The 21,287-nt window shown below is 45.1% G+C and overlaps 1 protein-coding gene across 5 annotated transcripts in view; it reads right to left on the bottom strand.

The window, feature by feature from the left end:
• sec24c (SEC24 homolog C, COPII coat complex component) overlaps window positions 1–20,947 on the bottom strand; it is a 32,441-nt gene extending 11,494 nt beyond the window's left edge. Inside the window, exons 1-12 of one of the 5 annotated variants that reach the window (XM_084456509.1) lie at window positions 20,574–20,947; window positions 11,669–11,841; window positions 8,273–8,353; window positions 7,873–7,993; window positions 7,593–7,762; window positions 6,682–7,323; window positions 6,434–6,576; window positions 5,940–6,008; window positions 4,990–5,098; window positions 4,340–4,467; window positions 3,335–3,473; window positions 3,085–3,200 (exon numbers count right to left, since the gene is read on the bottom strand). In XM_084456509.1, coding sequence (XP_084312635.1) covers window positions 3,085–3,200; window positions 3,335–3,473; window positions 4,340–4,467; window positions 4,990–5,098; window positions 5,940–6,008; window positions 6,434–6,576; window positions 6,682–7,323; window positions 7,593–7,762; window positions 7,873–7,993; window positions 8,273–8,353; window positions 11,669–11,828 — 1,878 coding nt within the window. In that variant the 5' untranslated portion in view covers window positions 11,829–11,841; window positions 20,574–20,947. Of the gene's footprint in view, window positions 1–3,084; window positions 3,201–3,334; window positions 3,474–4,339; window positions 4,468–4,989; window positions 5,099–5,939; window positions 6,009–6,433; window positions 6,577–6,681; window positions 7,324–7,592; window positions 7,763–7,872; window positions 7,994–8,272; window positions 8,354–11,668; window positions 11,842–16,963; window positions 17,055–17,164; window positions 17,277–20,573 lie in introns of those variants that run through there. The other 4 variants (XM_084456508.1, XM_084456510.1, XM_084456512.1 and 1 more) reach the window with 4 other exon arrangements.
• Window positions 20,948–21,287: the final 340 nt, after the last annotated feature.

Raw genomic sequence — 21,287 nt, 5'->3', positions numbered from 1 at the left:
AATTTATTTTCTGCCACGAAACGGTTGTTTTCATCAATCTATTTTTATAAACCGCTAGTTGTGCTTCCATAGAGCGAGGGATTGTTGTGGTTTTCACATGCCTCTGTAATATGATCTTTAGAAATATCTTTAGAAACGGAATAAAGCTTCCCCACTTGCTCCAGCACGAATGCGCACAGCGCGCCGACTGGCTATTCTCCGTCTGTAGGCTACACTCTTGGCTCACATTCTCTACGCTACGATCGGCTTCCATCAGATTCTAAGTCATCTTCTATATCCTCAAAATCTGATAAATATTCAGCCATATTGCACACAATATTCCAGGCACCAACAAGCCGATCGTAGTGTAGAGTAGTGCTCATGCTGTTTGGTTGCTGGCTCATGGTTTCATTATTACTTAATTTTTTTGATTTCAGAATGCAAGGAACACTTTTGGTCTTCTGCACAATTTCACCAGTTGTAGAGTGGTGACAAGGCGCATTTTGGAAAAAGTCACATTTTCTAAACTGCAATCCCTCTTCCAATTCTCACAGCTCATACACATATTATATATCAAAATGTTCACACGACTCTTGGGATTCATAAAATCAAAAAGCTAAGCTTTTTTTTGAAGTATATTTTTCACTGTGTGACAGTTCGAACGACGACTTCCCCCCTCCATTGAAAACAATGAAGCCACGCTCTAGAAAATGACAGAATCAGTGTCGAGTTTCTCGTCTCGTCACCTCTCCTACACTTCTGAAGACCGAAGGACATATTATACATGGAAATGTTCGTGTGATTGTCTGGATTCTGAAGAAGTAAATAGTTGAGCTATTCTATCTATACTTTTTGCCGTGTGCCAATTTAAACAACGACACCCCCCCTCTCACTCTACCGAGAGGAAGAGAAAGCTGCCATGCCTTGTGCACTAGGGCGAGTCACTTTCGCAAGATCTGTCGTAGCACAGCGGGTAGCACATTGGCCTCGCAACCAGCAGCTCCAGAGATCGAATCTCGTTCAACCACATGTCAGATTTTCCTCCAATCTGCATGAAACCTGGTAGGCCTACACATAATCTGCAGCCATTTTAACTTGAAGCAGTGCACATCGTTTGCCAGATTAACAGGTGTAATTAATAATCAATCTGGTTTCAGTCACAGGATGAACATTACTCTGCTTTCTAAAGATGGCTGCTGTGAAAAAAACCTATTGCTCACCAAACAATGTTTAATGTTATCTTTATTTTTTACCTTACATATGAAGTTAATTTCAGTTGCAGACCATTTCAATGATTAATTGCTCTCAGGTTGTGAAAAGACTCACTCAACCGAGAGGAAGCGAAGGCTGACATGCCTTGTGGACTAGGGCGATTCACCTTTGCAACATCCAGCGTAGCACAGTGCATAGCAAGCCGGCCTTGCAAGCAGCAGGTACAGAGATCGAATCCCGTTCAACCACATGTCTGACTTTGGAAATCCTCAGGACCATCCTTGACCCTTGTCAAACACGTCTCATGTCACCACGTCAGTCTAGCTGATTCCTTGGCTGCTTGCAGCTAAACTGCTTGGCCCCCACATCCCTGCTTGCAGGTATATTTATGCTGTGTGTTTGTTTGCATATAGTACTAACGCTTGCTAGCTAACACGAAAAAACATATACGGTAGGCTGGTGGTGTCTAACTAGCGAATGTAGCTAGAGGTAACAGCACGCAACCATGGAGATAATAACATGGGCACTAACACTATCATGTTTAGTCAGGGAGAGAAGACAATGAATAACACACAGTGGCATCGAGTGTGGATGGTCCAGGCTAGCCAGCTATATTTGAAGTAGCATAGCGTCATCAACAGTCCTCGTTCTCTAGCCTGCCGACTTGCTCTTAGCTGAGCTCATTTGCATATGAAAAAAGCGCTCAATCCGCTCAATCTAATCTTGTGGTCAATGGAGGGGTATAGAGGCATGCGAGAACGCTTATTCTGAGTGGTATTTTCAGCAAAACTACTCACACATGTTTTGGGGACCCCAAACTTATTAAATGGTTCAAAAATAGCATAATAGGACACCTTTAAGGATTGTGCAAGGAACAAATACAACAAAGTTAAAGGCCTCTAAACACATGTAATATATGTCTTGTTTACAATGAACTTCAACCAAACCAGAAAATATAATTCTTTTTAGTAATAAGTTTAATAAACTGAATGTGGTTACAGACGCTGTTATTTTGAAAGACTCAATTGACCAGCATGCATTGCGCGAAACTGGCGAGGCGAACAGAGTCAGAATTCGGCAGAACAACAGTGCTAGCCATCATTATCTCTCTAGCGAACACAAAGCTAACTGAAAAAAGTTTCAAATAGTTTGCCAACGTTCGCTATGTTCGCTGAATTTGAACGCACCCCTGGTAATATGAGGACTGAGGACACACCTACACCAGAGGCATTTGTTGCATCATCTGTGAATGTTCTATTACTAATGTTTCAATCACATGTAACCTTACACTGCAGGGGTGTATCTAGAACAATCACACGTGTGATCGCACATGTCAAAGGGTTAAGGATTTCAAGCACCTGTTGTGACGGCCCCGCCTACTCCATTTGCCTGTCTGGGTGTGTCGTGTGTGTGTTCACTGTCTGTTCAGTGCGTCTGTCCTAGCAGGTTCCTGAGGTGGGCGTGGCCGTCATCAGCAGCTACCCTGGCACGCCTGGGCCCGGTGTGTCAGGGCTCTACAAGAAGAGCTGGGAGCTCAGTTGCTGGCCCCTTCCTCCTCCTGGGGACATTGATTTCTTTTTCTTGCTTTGTAGTTTGAACCTGGTTTTGCACTACCCAACACTGCACCCATACACCCTTCACTCACTCATGCACTCACTTACACCACTGATGACTGACCACACATCCCATGTGTGATTTATGTACTTTATGTATTGTTTGAGTTTAGTTTCATTAAATCCTATTGTTAATCCTTAGTTTGGTGTGTGTCCCCCTTCTTTGTCACGGCCATACACGGCCTGGTTTGTGACACCTGTACAAACCCTGATGTGACCCATTTACTGTAGGAAGACCACCTGCAGGTTTCCAGTACTGTCACTCAGAGCCAAGGCTTACCTTACAGTAGTCGACAGTGGCCATGAACTCATAGCTGCCCAGAGAGAGCTCTGGCCGATCATAGCAGTCCACCCTCTTCCCAGTGTGGTCCAGATGCTGGAAGTAGTTGGGAGGCACTGGGAACAATGGGAAGATAACAGGGAGGAGATGTCAGTATCAGAAATGTCAGAGAGGTATATCCCAGACAGCTGGAACTGAATTCATTCACACCCAAGTGCACACTCAAAAAAACACATGCACACACACTTACCGTCTGTGACACAGCTACAGAAGCCACACTGGAAGCGGCGTCCACCCTCAATAAACTGCATGTAGGGACACATGTAAGCCTTGCAGCGATTACAGCGAATAGGACCCCCATCTCCATGGTCCACAATGTATGGAGGGGTCTGAGGGACACAGAGTGAAGGAGAGAGAAAGACAGAAGAGAGATATAAAACACAGACCAAGAGAAAGGATTAGTGCATAATTCTTACAATAAAAGCATTTAAAAAATCCTTATCAAATTCTTAAAATACAAGCATTTAAAAAATCCTTATCAAATTCTTACAATACAAGCATTTAAAAAATCCTTATCAAATTCTTACAATACAAGCGTTAAAAAAAAAATCCTGATCAAAAAGAATAGTTCTGCATAGGGTTGCACATTTCATTAATCGATAACGGTTAACCTTAACAGACAAAAGTCGATTAATTGATAAGAACGTCCCATGCTGGACTGAAGTCCAACAGAACAAATACAATACACAATAATAATGATTAAAAGCAGTTACAGGTCGAAGTACAAATATCAAGAGCCATGGATTTAAACTCTGCGATTGAAGGAAGTACCTCAAGCTTTCGAGTCTGTTGTAAAGTATTCCATGTATAAGGAGCATCATGGAAAAAAGCAGCTCTACCAAGTTCAGAATGCACTCGAGGAACCCTAAAAACAAGCCGATCATTTGATCGGGTCTGGTACTGTAGGTACCAAGGCTCCAGTCCAACAGAGACGAGATGTATGGTGGAAGTTTACCAATAATGGCTTTGAAAATAAAGAAATACCAGTGATAGTTATGCCTTAAAGAGAGAGGAGACCAGCCAACCTTATCATAAAGAACACAGTGGTGGGTGTCATAACTATCACCCGTAATAAATCTTAGGGCGGAATGGTGAAATACCCTTCACGTGAGGGAGAAAGGAGAGAAACAGGAGATGATAAAGGGTTCAGCAGTGTCACAAAGTGAGTGGAGGAGAAGTGTATCGTGTCTCTCACCTCGTCCGGCGGCAGAGTGGCCAGGGGTTTGATGACGGCCGCCAGCGGCACCTGTGACTGCTTGGCCATGTCAGCCGTGCATGGTATGTTGTAGGCCGTACAGCGGATGAATCGGGGACTGGCGTTACCTGCAGACAGACATGACACATTCACAAAACGTCTTACAAGCTTACCTCCTAGAACATTAACAACTTAACATTTTTTCTTCAGATTAGCTGTTCCATTAATTACAGAGTAAATAACACATTTAATCGTTCTATGTTAACATAGTCCCTAATGCCTAGAAAATGGCCATATAAGCCTCTTGCATAAAGGTAGAGATACTGTAGAACTGCTTTTTCTCTTTCTTTGTTTCCCCCTTGGACCTAAATAATTAGCGACTTATCTCCAAGCTATCCTGCCTAGGAGAAATCCTGGAATTATTGGTAAATAATCAAGTCAAAGCATTTCTCTCAAACATCCTGTATTAGGCCCACACCAATCTGATTTTAGGAAAAAATAAAAAGATCTCAGCCACTACTTTAGTTATAAATTACATAGTACGTCTGCATGCCTTGACTGTGCTACCTTCCTCTTAATGGTAGATGAGAAGGCAAGGAACAGGTGACTCATAATTATAGAGATTCAGAGAGAGCAGGAAATAGGCACACCTTGATCTTTGACCTGGAAGTTAGTGGTGACCAGGGGCGGGGCCTGACCCCTGACCCCCGTGGTGAAGGGCTCAGTGCTCTTGGCCTTGTCGTCCTCGATCACCTGGATCTGACAGATGGAGGGGGATACAATAAGGAGAGTTTCACAAACATAAACACATAGACATTTTCCTGGATCTGGTAGACATCAGTTGTGTGTATAAAGAGCATACACCCATGCAGGGGAACTCTCTCTCACACCAACACACTCACGCACTTCTATGCAAAAGACAGGTCTAGAACATCCATTACAATAGACATTAGAGCGTTCTCACTTCAGCTACAATCTGCCTGTATAGTGTATTGTTCTAAGGAGGTAAGGAGGTGTGTGTGTGAAGTGCCAGAGAAGGGGGCTCATGACAACCGACTCGTAACACCAGAAAATCCTGAACCCGATGAGCTATAGGTTAATACTGGGTAAATTCCAGAGAGTGGGAAATGTAGCTGAGTGGGACACTGCAGGCTGGCATGCAGGAGAGGGGTGGAGGGGCCAGGGGAGTGAGCACACCAACCACCAAGAAACGGGGTACCTGGCTGAGTGCATATTTCTCCAGCACAGTGTACTAGTTGTGTGTGTGCAAGTCACTCTCACAGCATGTCTCTAACTGACAGGAGCCCTGAACTCTCAGTCAATGTCACCGAGGCACTGGTGTGCTCACAGGGGTTTGGATGTGTGTGTGGGGGTCTGGGTGGAGAGGCGTATTCAGGCGGGGTGAAGAGGTATTCAAAGTGTGGGACAGCACTGATAAGGAAGGATTGTAACCATTCAACATTGGACAGAAAGGGATCTGAAATCTGTGGAAGCAGAACATTTTGAATAGCGCTGGTTTAGGAGATTAGAGGCTGAGGTTAGGTGCGATGTGTTAGTGCGGCGGAGAGGACAAAGCGAGGCAGACACACAGGAGACTTACTGGGCTGGGGATAGCATCTGGGTCTATTCTATGTCTTGATTTCTGCACAGCCGGCAGGTCAGATGCTTGCTTTACATTCAAAAACATTTTGTCCAGCAAAGTTTAGCAGAAAACCAAAAAACGAAAGAAAGAGAGGACAGAGTGAGAAGAGTGTGAGAGAAACTGATCAGGAGCATATTAACTGTGGGCTCCTTGTGTTTGTCCAGACAAAATAGCAGTATTGATTATATATTAGTGATATATTTGGAGAAATGCAAAAGCAGCCTGAGTTTGATGCACATGCTCATTAACAGCTTGCTGACTGGCATTGAAGAGAGAGATTGTCATTGTTAAGACTGCCATAGTACATACACACACACCCACACCCACATACAGCCATTACCATCACCATACATCACAAGAAGTATGTGTACATTGTAACAAGTGAGATGAAGTGTGTGTAGGGGTCGTGTCTGTGTTTAGGATAGAGCAATGCATATGGATGTGTGTATTACTGGGCTGGGGATAGAGTCAGGGTCAAGTCTCTTCTGTGCTGGAGCAGCAGGTGTAGGAGCAGGGGGCTGGCCTCCGTAGTTTTGTTGCCCAGGATATTGGCCTGCATAGCCAGGCTGGGGGCCTCTCACCTGCCCGAACGCACCTGGAGAGAGAAGAACAAACCATCAGGTCAAAGATACATGGACAGCAAGTGAATATGAAGAATGTAATGTCATTCTAAGCTAGGATCTGACTGGTATTTACTCACCATTCTGCTGGGGGGGATATCCTCCCTGCATGCCAGACTGGGGGGGGGCGTGCTGCAGAGGGCCGGGGGGCGGGTGGTTGGCCTGGACCATGGAGGTGGGAGGCTGCTGGGCCCTGGGAGGAGGGGGCCCAGAGTGGAAGGGCTGGGATGGAGGGGCCTGGGGCATGGAGCCTGGGTATTGGGCTGGGGCCGTAGAGGTGGGAGGGCCAGAGGGAGGTAAGGGGCCAGACTGTGAAGAGGGAGGGGGAGGTCTGGGCGAGAAGCAGGTCTGGGCAGCGGGAGGGGGAGGAGCGGGGTAGGTGGGCTGGGAGACAGGAGGGGGAGCGGAGGAGAAGGGAGACTGGGCAGGGGGGAAGGACTGCTGCTGCTGCGACACTGCGGGGGCTGGGGCCTGGCTGGAGGAGGCAGGACCAGGACCAGAGAAGGAAGAGGGGAGAGGCTGGTGTGGGGGAAGGGGGGTGGAGGATGGGAAGGCTTGCTGAGTGGGCGGGGGGGCTCCGTAGTAAGGCTGGGGGGTGGCAGACTCACTGGGGGGAGCAGGCTGGGAGGTAGCAACAGACACAGGGGGAGGGGCCTGGGTGTAGGAGAGAGGCCCAGCAGCTGAATAGGCGGCACTGATTGGCTGAGAGCTGGGAGGTGGAGCTAGAAGGATAAAGAGAGATAATTAACTACCGGCTGCTCTTGATAGTACTCAATCAATAACTCTAAACAAGCCAGATGCAAGAGTAAACATGTCTCCCACCCAAGATGTATGTTCATTTGTGGTAATGGAGTGGAATCGTGATTTTCTTCATGAATATTATGAATATATTAAATGTTTGAATAGACAGTAAGCAGACAGGAATACAATGATGTCCACCTCTTGACATTTGGTTGATTTTACTGACTGCTAGACAAGACAAGTCTCTCACCGTATCCTGGGCCAGCGGCGGTGGGGGGACCCCCAGAACCGATCTGCATCCCAGTCATCTGATTGGTGACCTGTTGCATGCTAGCTTGGGATCCATACTGCTGGGGGTAGGAGGGGTGTGCTCCAGAGAGGTTCATCGCCCCCTGGTTGTAGGGCTGAGACACTGCAGGCCTGGAGACAAGAAGAGACAGTCAGTACCAGAGCCTTCACACACCTCTCTAAACACACACATTCCTCTTACAACACTTGCACACACACACTATGGCACGTAACATGTTCACCTGTGTGCGGGCTGGGCCAAAGGCGGGGGGCCATTCTGAGCATCCCCCTGAGCATACTGCGAGTAAGCCTGGGAGGCCAAGAGTGGGAGGGCCTCAGCGGTGGGGGGGGGCCTGACAGGTCCTGCAGGAAGGAGGAATATAGAAAGAAAAAGAGAGACTGTTAGACATCAAACTTAATACACGAACACTGCAGAAAAGCCTGTAGGTGTGAGATTGGTGTATATATTTAAGCATATGTATCTGTGCCACTGTGTTCCCAAATGAGCATTAAAAGCCAATGGTTTGTGACAGCAATTGTAGCTCCTCTTGAATAAGTGTGACACAGATGCTCCGATCCAAGCCACTGGTCAGGGGAGAGTGTGGGAGAGGGGGAAGCAAAGAGAGAGAAAAAGGCAGTTACCCAAGTCAAGAGGAGAGGACAGGTCAGAGACTGGGTTTGCTGCCACAGCCTTAGAGGGAAAGCTTGCATAAGGAGGGTAACCTGAAACACAAGAAAAGGGGGAGAGAGGAGTACAGACAGAGGATAAATATTTAAAGCCAGGTTTGAAGGAAGGGGGGGGAAGGGTGCCTGAAAGACAACACAAGCTTGCTGCAAATAACAGCTCACATGCATACACCTAAACGAAGAGAAGAGCAGGGGGAGATGGTAGCCACTCAAAGCACATGGAGGTGTGTGTGGACCCCGTATCTTTCTCAGGACTGAGACAAACAGATTCATACAAGAGAAATACCAGTGTTTCCCCTGACCCCCAACAGGCAAACAATTTAATTAAATTAATGCCAAAACTAGAAATGGTGCTCAGAGAGCACAGAATGTTTTTGTGGAACTTGATTTTTTATGGAGTCAGATTTATGTCAAAAGCGGGTAAAGCAGATTATGTTATTTCACAATAACTGCGCACTCACACAATATGAATCCTCCTCGCACACAAATTCATTTATAAGAAATTAGCATTTCAAATATTGTTAGTATTGTTGTTTGGTCCAAATCACTGCGAAAATACTTATTTTAAAGGTCCCCTATTATTATGAAAACATTTCAGTGCTTATTCACTAGGGCTGTCCCAGATACCATTTTACAGGCTTCGAGTACTCGTTGGTGGAAACGAGCGAATAGTGAATAGTATTCGTTCTGAACCCCTAGGTGGGAGCATTGCAGTGCAGTCTATACCTACCGATGACAAGCGGTGCAATACGCCAGACAGTCATTCCCTTGTTCAACTTTTGCCTCCTGCTAAGTTTGTAGATTGTTTCTTGATCATTTAGCTTGCTAGCTGAGTATTAGTTCATGACGTGTTCATGTGTGGGTTTATTTTATCATGGCTTGTGACTGTCAGTTTGCCCAAGTTTAGGTTTCACTTTCACGTTCTGACAAGTAGGTTTCAAAGGCCTATTCGCATTCTGGCTACATATAAAAACTCTTGAAAACCACCAATTCAGTTTTATAAGAATGTATTTTGTACTACAATAAACTAGGGGCTGATAGTAGCCTACCAAAGTCATTCAAAACTCAAAATGTCTTAAAAAAAACATTTTGGCCTGTTTGCTACCAAATATAGGCTACGTCACCCTAGTCCAGCTTTGCTCGCTTAAACTCTCGCCCCATCGTGCTTGTGTCGCTTTTGCAAAGGAAGACTAATATGCTTGCTAAATAGCAAGCTAATAGCTGGGTTAGGGCCTAGGTTAGAAGCATTTTCTCCTCTGTCTCTCCTCTGCTCCGCTGCTGCCCCACACGTGTGTGTGTGTATGTTTGTGTGGCAGCGCAGCACAGGAGCGGAGGAGAAACAGGTGAAAATGCTTAAATTGACAGCCCTAACCAGAGACCTGAGGCAGAAAACACGAGCACAAGCCCTTCTGTTCAGTTGCACTTTTGCGAGTCACTCAGTGTAACGTTATGACGACATTGGTATCGGTGTATCGGGACAAAAAACTAATAGGCTACTCCGAATACTGAATTGAGCTCTGAATACCAATCGACCGAACGAATAGTGGAATACTCGAATTACTCGGGCCAGCCCTTTTATTCACATACATTTCGGTCTCTGATGGGCCGTAAGACCCAGTCAGCTTTTTGTGAAGTACCGCGTTAACTTTTCCCATTTGTCTCTGATTTTGATTGACTAACATTCATCGTGTAACTTAGTTACACAGCTCTTCGATCAAAGGTATGTCATATTTGGACAGTAGGCTACATCATATTGGTAATATCATATTTGGATGGATATAGCTAAGCTAACAGTCTAATGTTAACCTTACTCTCAGACTGTCTCAGCTTGTAGCTTTACAGCACTGTACAGCACTTTGGTCGACCACAGTCGTTTTAAATGTTCTCTATAAATAAAGTTTGAGTTGAATTTAAATGTTTAACACGATTAACTAGATTGTTATCATTGAAATCGTAATGTGTTTGTTTATGTGCTTGCTTTCCGCTGTTAACGGTAACCAGGCGGATGTTAGCTAGCCAGCAACTGTTTCCTCACACGTGATTTGCCTATACAATCAATGAATCATGAATGAAACCATGTTAGAAGAGAGCTGTTCCCAGCTAACCCATTATAACCACGTTGAAACTGACCAATCCCAAGAGAGCAGTCCCTATCTTGGAATCTGCCTCAGATTTTGAAACACATTTTCATCGAGTGCGCAGAATTTAACTTAGAGCAAGAAAGGCTGAGTCCCACGAGCAGAGCTGCACTGCGAGCGCGTAGAACTCAAATGTGCATGCAAGCAGAACTGAACTGCACGCGAGCACAGCTGAACTGCGCACAAGGAGAAAGTGCTCGCCTAGCAGATCCTCTTGCGCACGCGGTGGCTCCATATGCCTGCAGCAGCCTGGATCGCTCTCGGTTGTTGAATTTGTGCACGAGGAGGATTCATATCGTGAGTGCGCAGTAGGGCTGCAATTATTATTACATAATCGTCAAACCGCAATTATTTTTTCTGACCGCGAGTGTTTTTTGTAACCGCGGTTATGAAAAAACTTTTAAAACAAAAAACTTTTTTTTTTTTTTTTTTATAAAATAAAAATCTGTTACAGAGTTAATATGGTAGCAACCCTAGTTCAATGGAATTCTTCAACTTGTTGGCACTTGTCCTATATGTTCATAGCAACTAATGACAAGAGACACTGTATTAAAGAAGTAAAGAAGCACTGATGCATTGTCCACTTCATGTGCTATTTGTATACTCCAAATTTAATTTCATCTTAGTTTTTTTTTATTGAGTAGGACATATGTTCTTTGTAAATGTTAACATTCAAAGAACATAGGCGTGGTTTTAAACCACAGGTTTACTTCATAGGCTGAGTACTTATGTTATTAGGCCTACATTATCTGGTAAAAATTAGTCAGAATCCGGAACCCACCCACCCACCCTTACTCACTCACTCACTCCCTCTGTGTCTGTCTTTCTCTCTCTCTCTCTCTCTCTCTCTCAAACACACACACTCTCACTCAAATCATGCGGACATGAGCATCAGTGCCAGGACCGGACCCCCCCCCCCCCCCGGAACTCTGACAATTATTGTAATAATCACAATTATTTTTCTGACAATTAATCGTAAGCAAAATTCATAATCGTTACAGCCCTAATTGATGCACTTAAATTAACAATGTTAAAAATTCTCCAGGGGGGGCATGCCCCCGGACCCCCCTAGAGGGTCGGAGGTCCACCCCCCATAGCTGCCCAAAATCCTGTGGGAAACACTGCCCACTTCATGTGTCCTCCCTTGGGTTCGTACCACCATGCCTGAATACAATTCTAAGGGAAACACTAGACACTACACAGAAAGACAAACCTTGAGGTGGAGCCCCAGGCTGGTAGGCTGAGGCTGGACCATTGTAGGGGACGTAGGGAGCAGGGTAGCCCCCTACCAAGGGAGAATAGCTGGGCTGGCCATAGCCAGGCTGGGGCTGGCCGTATGGAGACGCCATGGGAGTCTGCTGGTTCACATTCATCCTCAGTTCATCCCTGGAATAGATGGGGATACATAATCATCAGGATTTCATATTGACATTTGACATTGACGTTTGACAATACTGCAGATCTGGAGCTTGCCCTCAACACTCTCTAACCCTGTTGTCAAATAAATATTTGAATTTCGTCTATCTGTTGACTGTGAAAAAAAAAAAGCGCAATCGATTGTAAAAAGGTATATTCGATTAGTAGTCTACTGCTCAATGTTTAAAATGATACTACTTTATTGGGCCAAAGCAGCCTAATGAAGGCACAAGCCTGCAGTTTGCACTAAATGTCATCTATGTTGACCATGTGTCTGATAGGTTACCTACTTGAATGTTGTCAGACACATAATAAGTAACAGAAATGGTGCTCAGAGAGCAGAGACCTCCGCCCCTGAAGGCATGTTGTGGCTCTGTGCACGCCAGAATTGAATGCAGGGAGGGAATTTAACGACAGCCATGGCCTCTCACTCTGGACGTGATGCCCCAAAAATAATTGTACCCCTTGCGGCCACTATGGCCCTTGTGCCCCTGCTACCATCTAAATCTCGAGGCTGCTTTAAAAGCATCAGGTCACCTGTCTTTTACATTCCTTCTTTTCTTGATATTCCAAAATGAATTCAATTGAGGCTCCAATCGTTATACCGGTAGTATACAATTGTAGCCTGCTAGTGGCTTTGATGCAATGTGAAGCAGGCACTCACAACCAGCTGCAAGGACTGATGCTGCATTGTGGTTCGATGAGAGCACAAGCAAGCAAACAAGGTCTGAATTGACTATATCCATAGCTAATAAATTATGACATGGTTCAAAATGCCTTAGCTATCTAGCCATTGCCCATCTATTCTTCTTTTTCAACAAAATAATTTCCAGAGCAGAGAAATTGTCTTTGTGCCGGGTGATGGCTAATGTAATGGCTAGTGCTAGCTAGCTAACTCCACAGGCCCAGCTTCAGTTAGCTAGCTAACGTCAGCTAATGTTACATTACTGACAGTCAGCATCGTTAGATAAATAGCTGCCTTATTGAGTGCTTAACTGAATCAAACGTTCTGTTTTTAATGCCTGTGTAAGTTGACAGCCCTAGCCTACTAGCTTGCTAGTTAGCTAGCTAGAGTAGATAGATATAATCCGATTACACTGGCTATTGATAGCTAGCTAGCTACACTAATTACATTGGACTGCATTGCCTTTCTACAATAATGCAGTGTCTAAAGAGACTACAGCAACTGAAACGGATTGTGCTGCAAAGTTCATGGATGATTTTGTCAGTCGATTCTAGTTGCTTGGCTATATAGTGCTACAACATTTCCAGTGAAGGGGCACACTTTGCTCCTTATGATTCAATGAAGATTGCAGAACAGAACATTATGGAGGCATCATTTGATACAAACATTCATTGGACATAGAGAAATAAGACAGTTATTGTATCTTATTTGGGTGGTAAAAATTCAGTAGACCATTCAGATCACTGAACTACCTCTTCAAATTCAAGTTAAGTTGTTTTAAATCACCTTATTTCACTCAATGGCCTTTGTGCCCTAAAGAATTGAGTGACACCGAAGGCCAAATGGCCTTGTCCCTAAAATGACAAAATTCCTACCCTGATTGAATGTGTTGTAAATTAGCCCATGCTACACCCCTCCACCGAGTTTCATGAAAAGCAGTCTGGTAGTTTTTGCATTAGCCTATTCCAAACACGGCCTGTTTCTGGACAAAGGTAAGGGATACAAAGATTGGAGTGAAAGGATGAACATGTGGAGGTTTGGGGTATAGTCCCATAAAGTCATCCCCACTGGGGCCTTGAACCCCTGTCTCTCGGGTGGGAATCCTATGCTTTCACCGCTACTCTACTTGTGCAGTGGAGATCGGCAGGTTGATTTTGGTGTCCTTCTTTATATTGGTGTGCTGGGACTACTGCCTCTTGTGGTGCCAACAGAAAAATGCAGGTCAACATTGACCGGAGGGAGGGAGTGATAACCGGACAAACGCTATTCTAGGTGCATTGGCTTACAGCCATGCACAAAAAAACACTGCCTCTTGTCTAGGTGCACTGGCTTACAGCCATGCACAAAAAAACACTGCCTTTTGTGGTAGGTGCGCTGGCTTACAGCCACGCACAAAAAAACACTGCCTCTTGTGGTAGGTGTGCTGGCTTACAGCCACACACAAAAAAACACTGCCTCTTGTGGTAGCAACATAGAACTGCAGGTCAACAACCCAACAGAGGCACGGACAAAGGGACAACCCGACATTTGCTTTCTGTGGTGCGTCGCTACGCACAAAAATGAATGGAGGTGAATGGCCGTCCAGGCTGTGTTTGGGCGGCTTGTGGACTCGCCCCTTTATTCACTGGAGTGGAGGTAAAAATGACTGGAGGTTAAAGGGTGGCTGTATCTGCCCGGTTCCGTGGCGCCCCCTTTGGGTCATATGCGACAGGAGGCAATGTAGTGCACTCCGGGCTATCACCACGCACACCCCTGTCCAAACGCTGTCTCTAGCACCCCCACACAAGGAGATGGCTTCATTCTAAGTTTTGTTGTTAATAGGTTCTAAGGTGGCCCATGATGCACCCCTCCACCGAGTTTCATAAAAATCAGTTTGGTAGTTTATGCGTACTCATAGTCCAAAAAATGATGGAGGTGAATGGCCAGTCTGGCTGTGTTTGGGCTGCCCGTGGACCCAACCCAAGATGTTGATCCGCTCCAAAATTTAATGGGTTCTAAGATGGCCCATGATGGCTTCCACTGAGTTTCGTGAAAATCGATCCATTCGTTTTTACGTAATCCTGCTAACAAACGCTCCCACAAACGAACACCATGCACACACCCATACACGCCATCAAAAAGTGTTAGTGTTAGTTCACGTTACCTTTTGTAAGCTAGTTCTTGACAATCGGTGGCGAGAACCCTCTTGTGGATATAACGGTACTGACCAGAACTGATATTACATGCATTATATGCATAATCTTTGAAGCAAAATATAACAATTCCCAATAATCAAATATATTCCATTTTTAAGAGAGAAATTGGAATATCATTTCTGAGCTTCGTTGACAGCCCTACTACCCACTGACAATCATACAAAGACCCAGGAGGGATGTATGTAAGGCAAGGAGTCCTGTAGTAATAAGAGAGGCTCCTCTGCCAGCCTAGGTTCCCTGGGTGAAGGTCTCCCCCGTCAGGGGGGAATCTACCCACACAGCAGCACTTAGTCCCTGGGTAGGGGGGTACTGGAGGTCTGTAGTGCTACTGCTGAGTACTGCATGCCGACAGCCATTGACACTGATAAAAGATGTATTTCAATGTGCCGACTAAAACTAATCTCCTTCATCTAAACTGGCTGTGTAATTTCACTTGTTCAGCATGGGGAGCTAAGCATTCTTCCATCTACAATGTGTGTACTGATTAAAAATGAGATGACCACAAGATGCCTTTCTTTTCTTCTTTTTTTTTTTTTTTTTTAACTCAGGTCTTATTCAGCAACATGGCTCACACTTGCATTGACTCTATGTTCTGCACATTACTCTTATGGACCTAAACACCTAGCCCTAGGCTATGTAACTCAATCTCACCAGTACAATCTGGGTTATTTCTTAGTTAGTTAATGTAGTCTGGAAGGGTAAACTTCACATTGACAAAGGGTTATATGCCCCAAAGAGGAACACCTTTATTAGCTTTCTATATTTGAGGAGACCACACCTTCAGCTGTCACCCTCCCCCTGCCTGACATGGCATTCCGAGCAAGACAGGTGTCACTATGATAATTAACTCTCTACAATTAAAGGGGCACTTTACTCATTTTTGTATAGGCCTACATTTCCATCAATCCACTGTGGATATAAAATATCCAGTGGGAATTAACTTAAGATATAGCCATTCTGGCAACCCCCCAAAAAGTGACGTGCATGCAAAATACATTAAATTAGCACATAATCACATTTTGGACTTACAAAACACGTTCCTCATTATCCAATCAATAGCGAGCGTGTCTTGTATGTCGGTTAAAACAAATACCGATAGATAGATATACAGACAGACACTTTAATGATCCCCCTTGGGGAAAATTCGGTAGCAGTATAGGTAGTAGACAATGCTATTCAATTTAAATGACATACGTCAATATGCTTTGTATGACATCCGATAGACCCTAGACATCCCAGGTGAGCTCCACTATGCTCTCATAACAGCCTCACTTGACCAAAAAACACTGCGGTATAAAGAACCGTCTGAACCTGGAGATTGGAGACCTGATGCTCCAGGACCTTCCCCTCCATTCCGGCAGAAGTGACCGCATCAGGTCATGACATCACCCCAAGATGTGGGGGCTACCTAGCTAGCGAACGTGATAGGCCTTCTGTCGATTAGGCAATAGCTAACATTGGCATTCCTCGCCGAGTCTGACTATACTATTCGAGTGGACTAACGATACTGTTGGTAGCTAGCTACTAGTGGATTCCAACAAAGACAGTCCTTATTAATAATTCAGAGTTGCAGGTGCCACGAAATACAATATAGTGGAACCGTGGAGCTATTTAACGTGACGGGCCGGGTTAGCTCGACAAGCAAGAGTGGTGCTAGTACTAGCTAGCCTAGCCTAGGCTAGTGGTCTGGCTGGTTGTCTTGCTGAGAGAACAGCTGAGAAACTGTCAAACATTCCAATGCGCGAAGCTACAAGAGCTAGCCAGACAGCTACCGATAGTGATATTTAGCTGACGCTTGACTAACGGCTGCTATTTCATCTTTCTGTTTGGAATTTCGTATATGCCTGTATAAAAATACCTTAGCAGCATACAATAAGTGAATACGAGTGAGGCTAGCTGCCGTTAAAGGTGGTAACGTTAGCTAAGATACCTAGCTAGCGAGTAGCGATAGCTGACTTGCGGCAAGGAAACTAACATTAGCACCTGATTCCTTGACTTGCGCTAGTTCGACTCGCCGACACCGGTGAACCTCATGCCGCATATCTCTAGGCTCGCTAGTCAAAGTGTTGCTATGCTAGCTAACGTTACCAGTGCTAACAAGCTAGCTAATTGCTACAAACTATGGTAGTCACTTTGCGTAGCTAGCTACATATAGCTATCGCTAGATACGTAACATAGATCATAGCTAGGCTAGATAGATAGCAAACATTACCGAGTTCAGTCATAACAAGAGAGGATCCGATCAGCAACTGTTCAATGTCTGTCATTAGCTATCGTATCTAGTCGAGTTAGCTATCGGTAGCTAACGTTAGCTAGCACTGAATCTAGCTAGTTTTCTTTCGACAAGGGATATAACTCTATTATGACTAAACACCCACCCCTCCAATAGTGTTGGTAATAGTGGCGGTTGTACCCTTTTCTGTGACGGTTCCGAATCCCGGTAGCCGTGAAACTATTGACCGAGATTTCGCTAATGTCGTCCCGGGGTGTATCCTAATCCCTTCCTCCTGTAGCGGACATGCACCGGAACCACGGTAGTGTTGTGCCACGTCCACATCCGGAGACTACGTCGGAACTAAACACTAGTACGTATGGGTGTATGTAATAAAGAGAGCTGAGCAGTTCGAGCAAGATGTTCAGGATGTTCTCAGCCTTGAGGAGTAGGCCACAACACATATAATGTTGTAGAAATAGAAATAGAGGATCAATGTCTGTTAGGCTACTAGTGGATCTGATAAAACCCATTATATTGTGTGTGTGGGGGGGGCATGAAATAAGAGCAGTCAGCAGGATGTTCTCTATAGTCTCATAGTCTTGAGGAGTAGGCCTACTACACCTAGAAAAGCCTCACCTGTTGTAGAAATAGAGGCTCACTGTGTGTTACTAGTGAATCTGATAAAGCATATTGTGTCGACCATGAAAAAGGAGTCAGCAGTAAAGTAAAAGGGGTAACTAAAATAGACACGACACAAAACACTACCAAATACACTTACTAGGAAGGGGAATGAATAAACACAGGGGAGTAATAGACAGAACAGGAGACCACAAGGCCTCCTTTTATCACCCCCTAGCAGGGTCAACCCCCTCCTGCTGCCAACCAACCACACCGTTCCGCAGAGTAAATATACCCACCACAAAGTTCCTTGTCCTCGAGGGAATACAGAGTTCACACCGGGCCCCCCTTGCGTTGCTGCCTCCTTCCACGGCCGCTGCAGCCCGACCCCACACAGATGCAATCAGACATCCGCATTTTTTTGTGGGCCACAACTATAGCATCTGTTTGTGTGTCTTGCTCCTGTCTCCACTCGCCGCATTCACTGTCCGGTGAACACTACCCCATCGCACAGCAGACACAGTCAAACAAACCCTTGACTTTCTGAGGTGCCAGTACCCACGTAAGTGATACCAGGCTGGCATCAGGGTCAGTTCTAAAAGGTGTCCACTACGCAGAGCAGGGCACCCCCTTCACTGAGACAGCGACACAGCCAGAGTCCCCAACACAGGTGAGACAGCGACACAGCCAGAGTCCCCAACACAGTTGAGACAGCGACATAGCCAGAGTCCCCAACACAGTTGAGACAGCGACACAGCTAGAGTCTCCAACACGGGTGAGACAGCGACACAGCCAGAGTCCCCAACACAGGTGAGACAGCGACACAGCCAGTCCCCAACACAGTTGAGACAGCGACACAGCTAGTCTCCAACACGGGTGAGACAGCGACACAGCCAGAGTCCCCAACACAGGTGTGCCGTCTCCACAACAGGCTCTCTCTCTCTTTTCAGTCATCTCAAAGGCTGCCCACAAATTTGTGTGAAGAAAGTCTGTGCGACACGGCAGCGGATGTGCCTCATGTCTACTTTGTGGCCATCCTCAGAGCAACTTCCCACAGGCCCCTCACCTCTCGAACTCCTTTGGGATGTCCTTTCACCATCTGTCTGTGGTGCCCTCAGATTGTCAGGCAGGGCATTCCAAAGGTGGAGAGCAGCTGAGCAAAAGGCCCGATGTCCCATAGAGCGGAGCTTAGTCCTTGGGTATGAAGAAGCAGGCTGTTTCCAGATTGAAGATTACAGGCAAGGAAAGGCAAGTTTATTTGTATAACACATTTCAGCAACAAGGCAATTCAGTGCTTTACATGAGACATTAAAAGCATCAAGACATAGTGCAACACATAAAAGGTCATATAAAACGAAATGCAAAAGAGAACATTTAAAACAAAATACAGGAAAAATAAAATACAGGAATAAAAGTTACAGTGCAGTCAGTGTATGAATAAATAATTATTTTATTTAATAAAAAGCTGCATCAAAAAGAAAAGTCTTCAGTCTTGATTTAAAAGAGCTAAGAGTTGCAGTAGACCTGCAGTTTTCTGGAAGTTTGTTCCAGATATGTGGAGCATAAAAACTGAATGCTGCTTCTCCATGTTTTGTTTTAACTCTGGGGACAGAAAGCAGGCCTGTGCCAGACGATCTGAGAGGTCTGGATGGTTCATAAAGTAGCAGCAGATCAGAAATATATTTTGGCCCTAGACCATTCAGTGCTTTATAAACCAACAGCAGTATTTTAAAGTCAATTCTTTGACAGACAGGAAGCCAGTGTAAGGACCTCAGAACTGGAGTGATGTGATCTACTTTCTTGATCTTAGTGAGGACTCGAGCAGCAGCTTTCTGAATCAGCTGCAGCTGTCTACAGGAGGGGTTTAGTGGAGTGAGGTGTTCTTTAATGTAGGGAGGTGAATTACCATGGGTGCAATTGAAAGTTAGGAGAAGGGCTTTGCCAGGGAGCCAGTGCAAAGATGCCAGGATAAAGGTGATATGGGTATATTTCCGTACTCCAATCAGGGTCCCGACAGCACTGTTCTGGATATACTGTAGCTTTTTGAGGTTCTTGCCAGGGATCTCGATGAACAGTGCATTGCAGTACTTCAGCCTTGAGGAGACAAAGGTATGGACAGGCAAAACCTTCCGTATTTAAGTAAAATCACTGAAAAAGCAGCTTTTCAACAGCTGAACAACTTCCTGGCACTAAATAATTGTTTTGATGTCTTCCAGTCAGGATTTCGACCACACCACAGCACCGAGACTGCTCTTGTTAAGGTCTTCAGTGACATCCATTTAAACACAGACGATGGCAGAATTTCAGTCTTAGTATTACTGTATCTCAGCGCTGCATTCAACATGGTTGACCACAGCATATTACTAGGCCAACTGGAAAACTGGCTGGGAATTTCTGGCACAGTGCTAGACTGGTTTGAATCCTACTTGAAGGATAGGGACTGCTTTGTGTCTGTAGGCAATTACAAATACAGTATGAACGGACAAAATCACATGTGGAGTTCCCCAAGGCTCCATTCTGGGGCCTCTTCTGTTCAACATTTACATGCTCCCACTAGCTCAAATAATGGAAAACAACAAAATATACTACCATAGCTATGCAGACGACACACAAATGTATATCACCAGGGGACTATAATCCCATACAAGCGCTGAGTAAGTGAGTAAGTGCATTGAACAAATCAACGATTGGATGTGCCAGAACTTTCTTCAACTAAACAAAAATAAAACTAAAGTAATTGTCTTTGGAGCCAAAGAACAACGATTCAACGAAGTCAGAGCTCAGATCCAATCAGTAATGCCAAAAACCACAAACAAAGCCAGAAATCTTGGTGTAGTCATGGACTCAGACCTGAATTTCAACAGTCACATTAAGACAATTACAAAGTCGGCCTACTATCACCTGAAGAATATATCAAGGATTAAAGGACAATGCTCGTTTTTGACAACCTGGACCTTATTTACAACATATTATAAGACGTTTGACTCACCGAGATCACTTTGGTGTAGTTCGGAGGCATGTAGAAGAAATGTAAAATCCAGCGCGAGCCAGTATATATCCATGTAATGGCGGTGGACGGGGCACCGAGAATGCAGTTTCTAAAAATCTATTTTCGGCCGCTAAACGGTTGTTTTCATCAATCTGATTTTATGAATCGACAGTTGTGATTCCCCAAAGCGAGGCCTTGTTGTGGTTTTCAAATACGTGGTCTTTAGCCTCTGTAATATGATCTTTAAACGCCTTGTACAGGAAAAGTTGCACTTCCAGCCACCAGTCTGTCAAGCTCCTGAAGTTTGCGGTCGACACCACCCTCATCGGTCTCTGAGGTGTAGCTCCGAGAGCGACAAGTCTGCCTATAGGTGAGAGATCGACCAGCTGCTGTCCTGGTGTGGCCAAAACAACCTGGAGTTCCATGCTCTCAAGACAGTGGCCACTGTTGACTCCTTTTGCTTCCTGAGCACTACCATCTCCCGGGACCTCAAGTGGGAGCTGCACATCAACTCCCACAATAAAAACAGATTCTTTCCCATGGCTATCAGACTCAATAACAAGCCCCCCCCCCCATTATTGCGTAATGTTTGTATTGCATTTGCACGGTAATGTCTTTGCACTGTCCTGTCCTGAACCCTGTCCTATGTCGTCTTCATCAGCATATGCCATTACCCTAGCCCAATTCCTAGTATATGTAAACCATGTACAGTAC

The sequence above is a fragment of the Borostomias antarcticus genome (assembly GCF_949987555.1).
Source record: "Borostomias antarcticus genome assembly, chromosome: 22".
NCBI lineage: Eukaryota > Metazoa > Chordata > Actinopteri > Stomiiformes > Stomiidae > Borostomias > Borostomias antarcticus.
The sequence above is the reverse complement of the archived record's forward strand: the minus strand, read 5'-3'. Positions and strand labels throughout refer to the sequence as shown.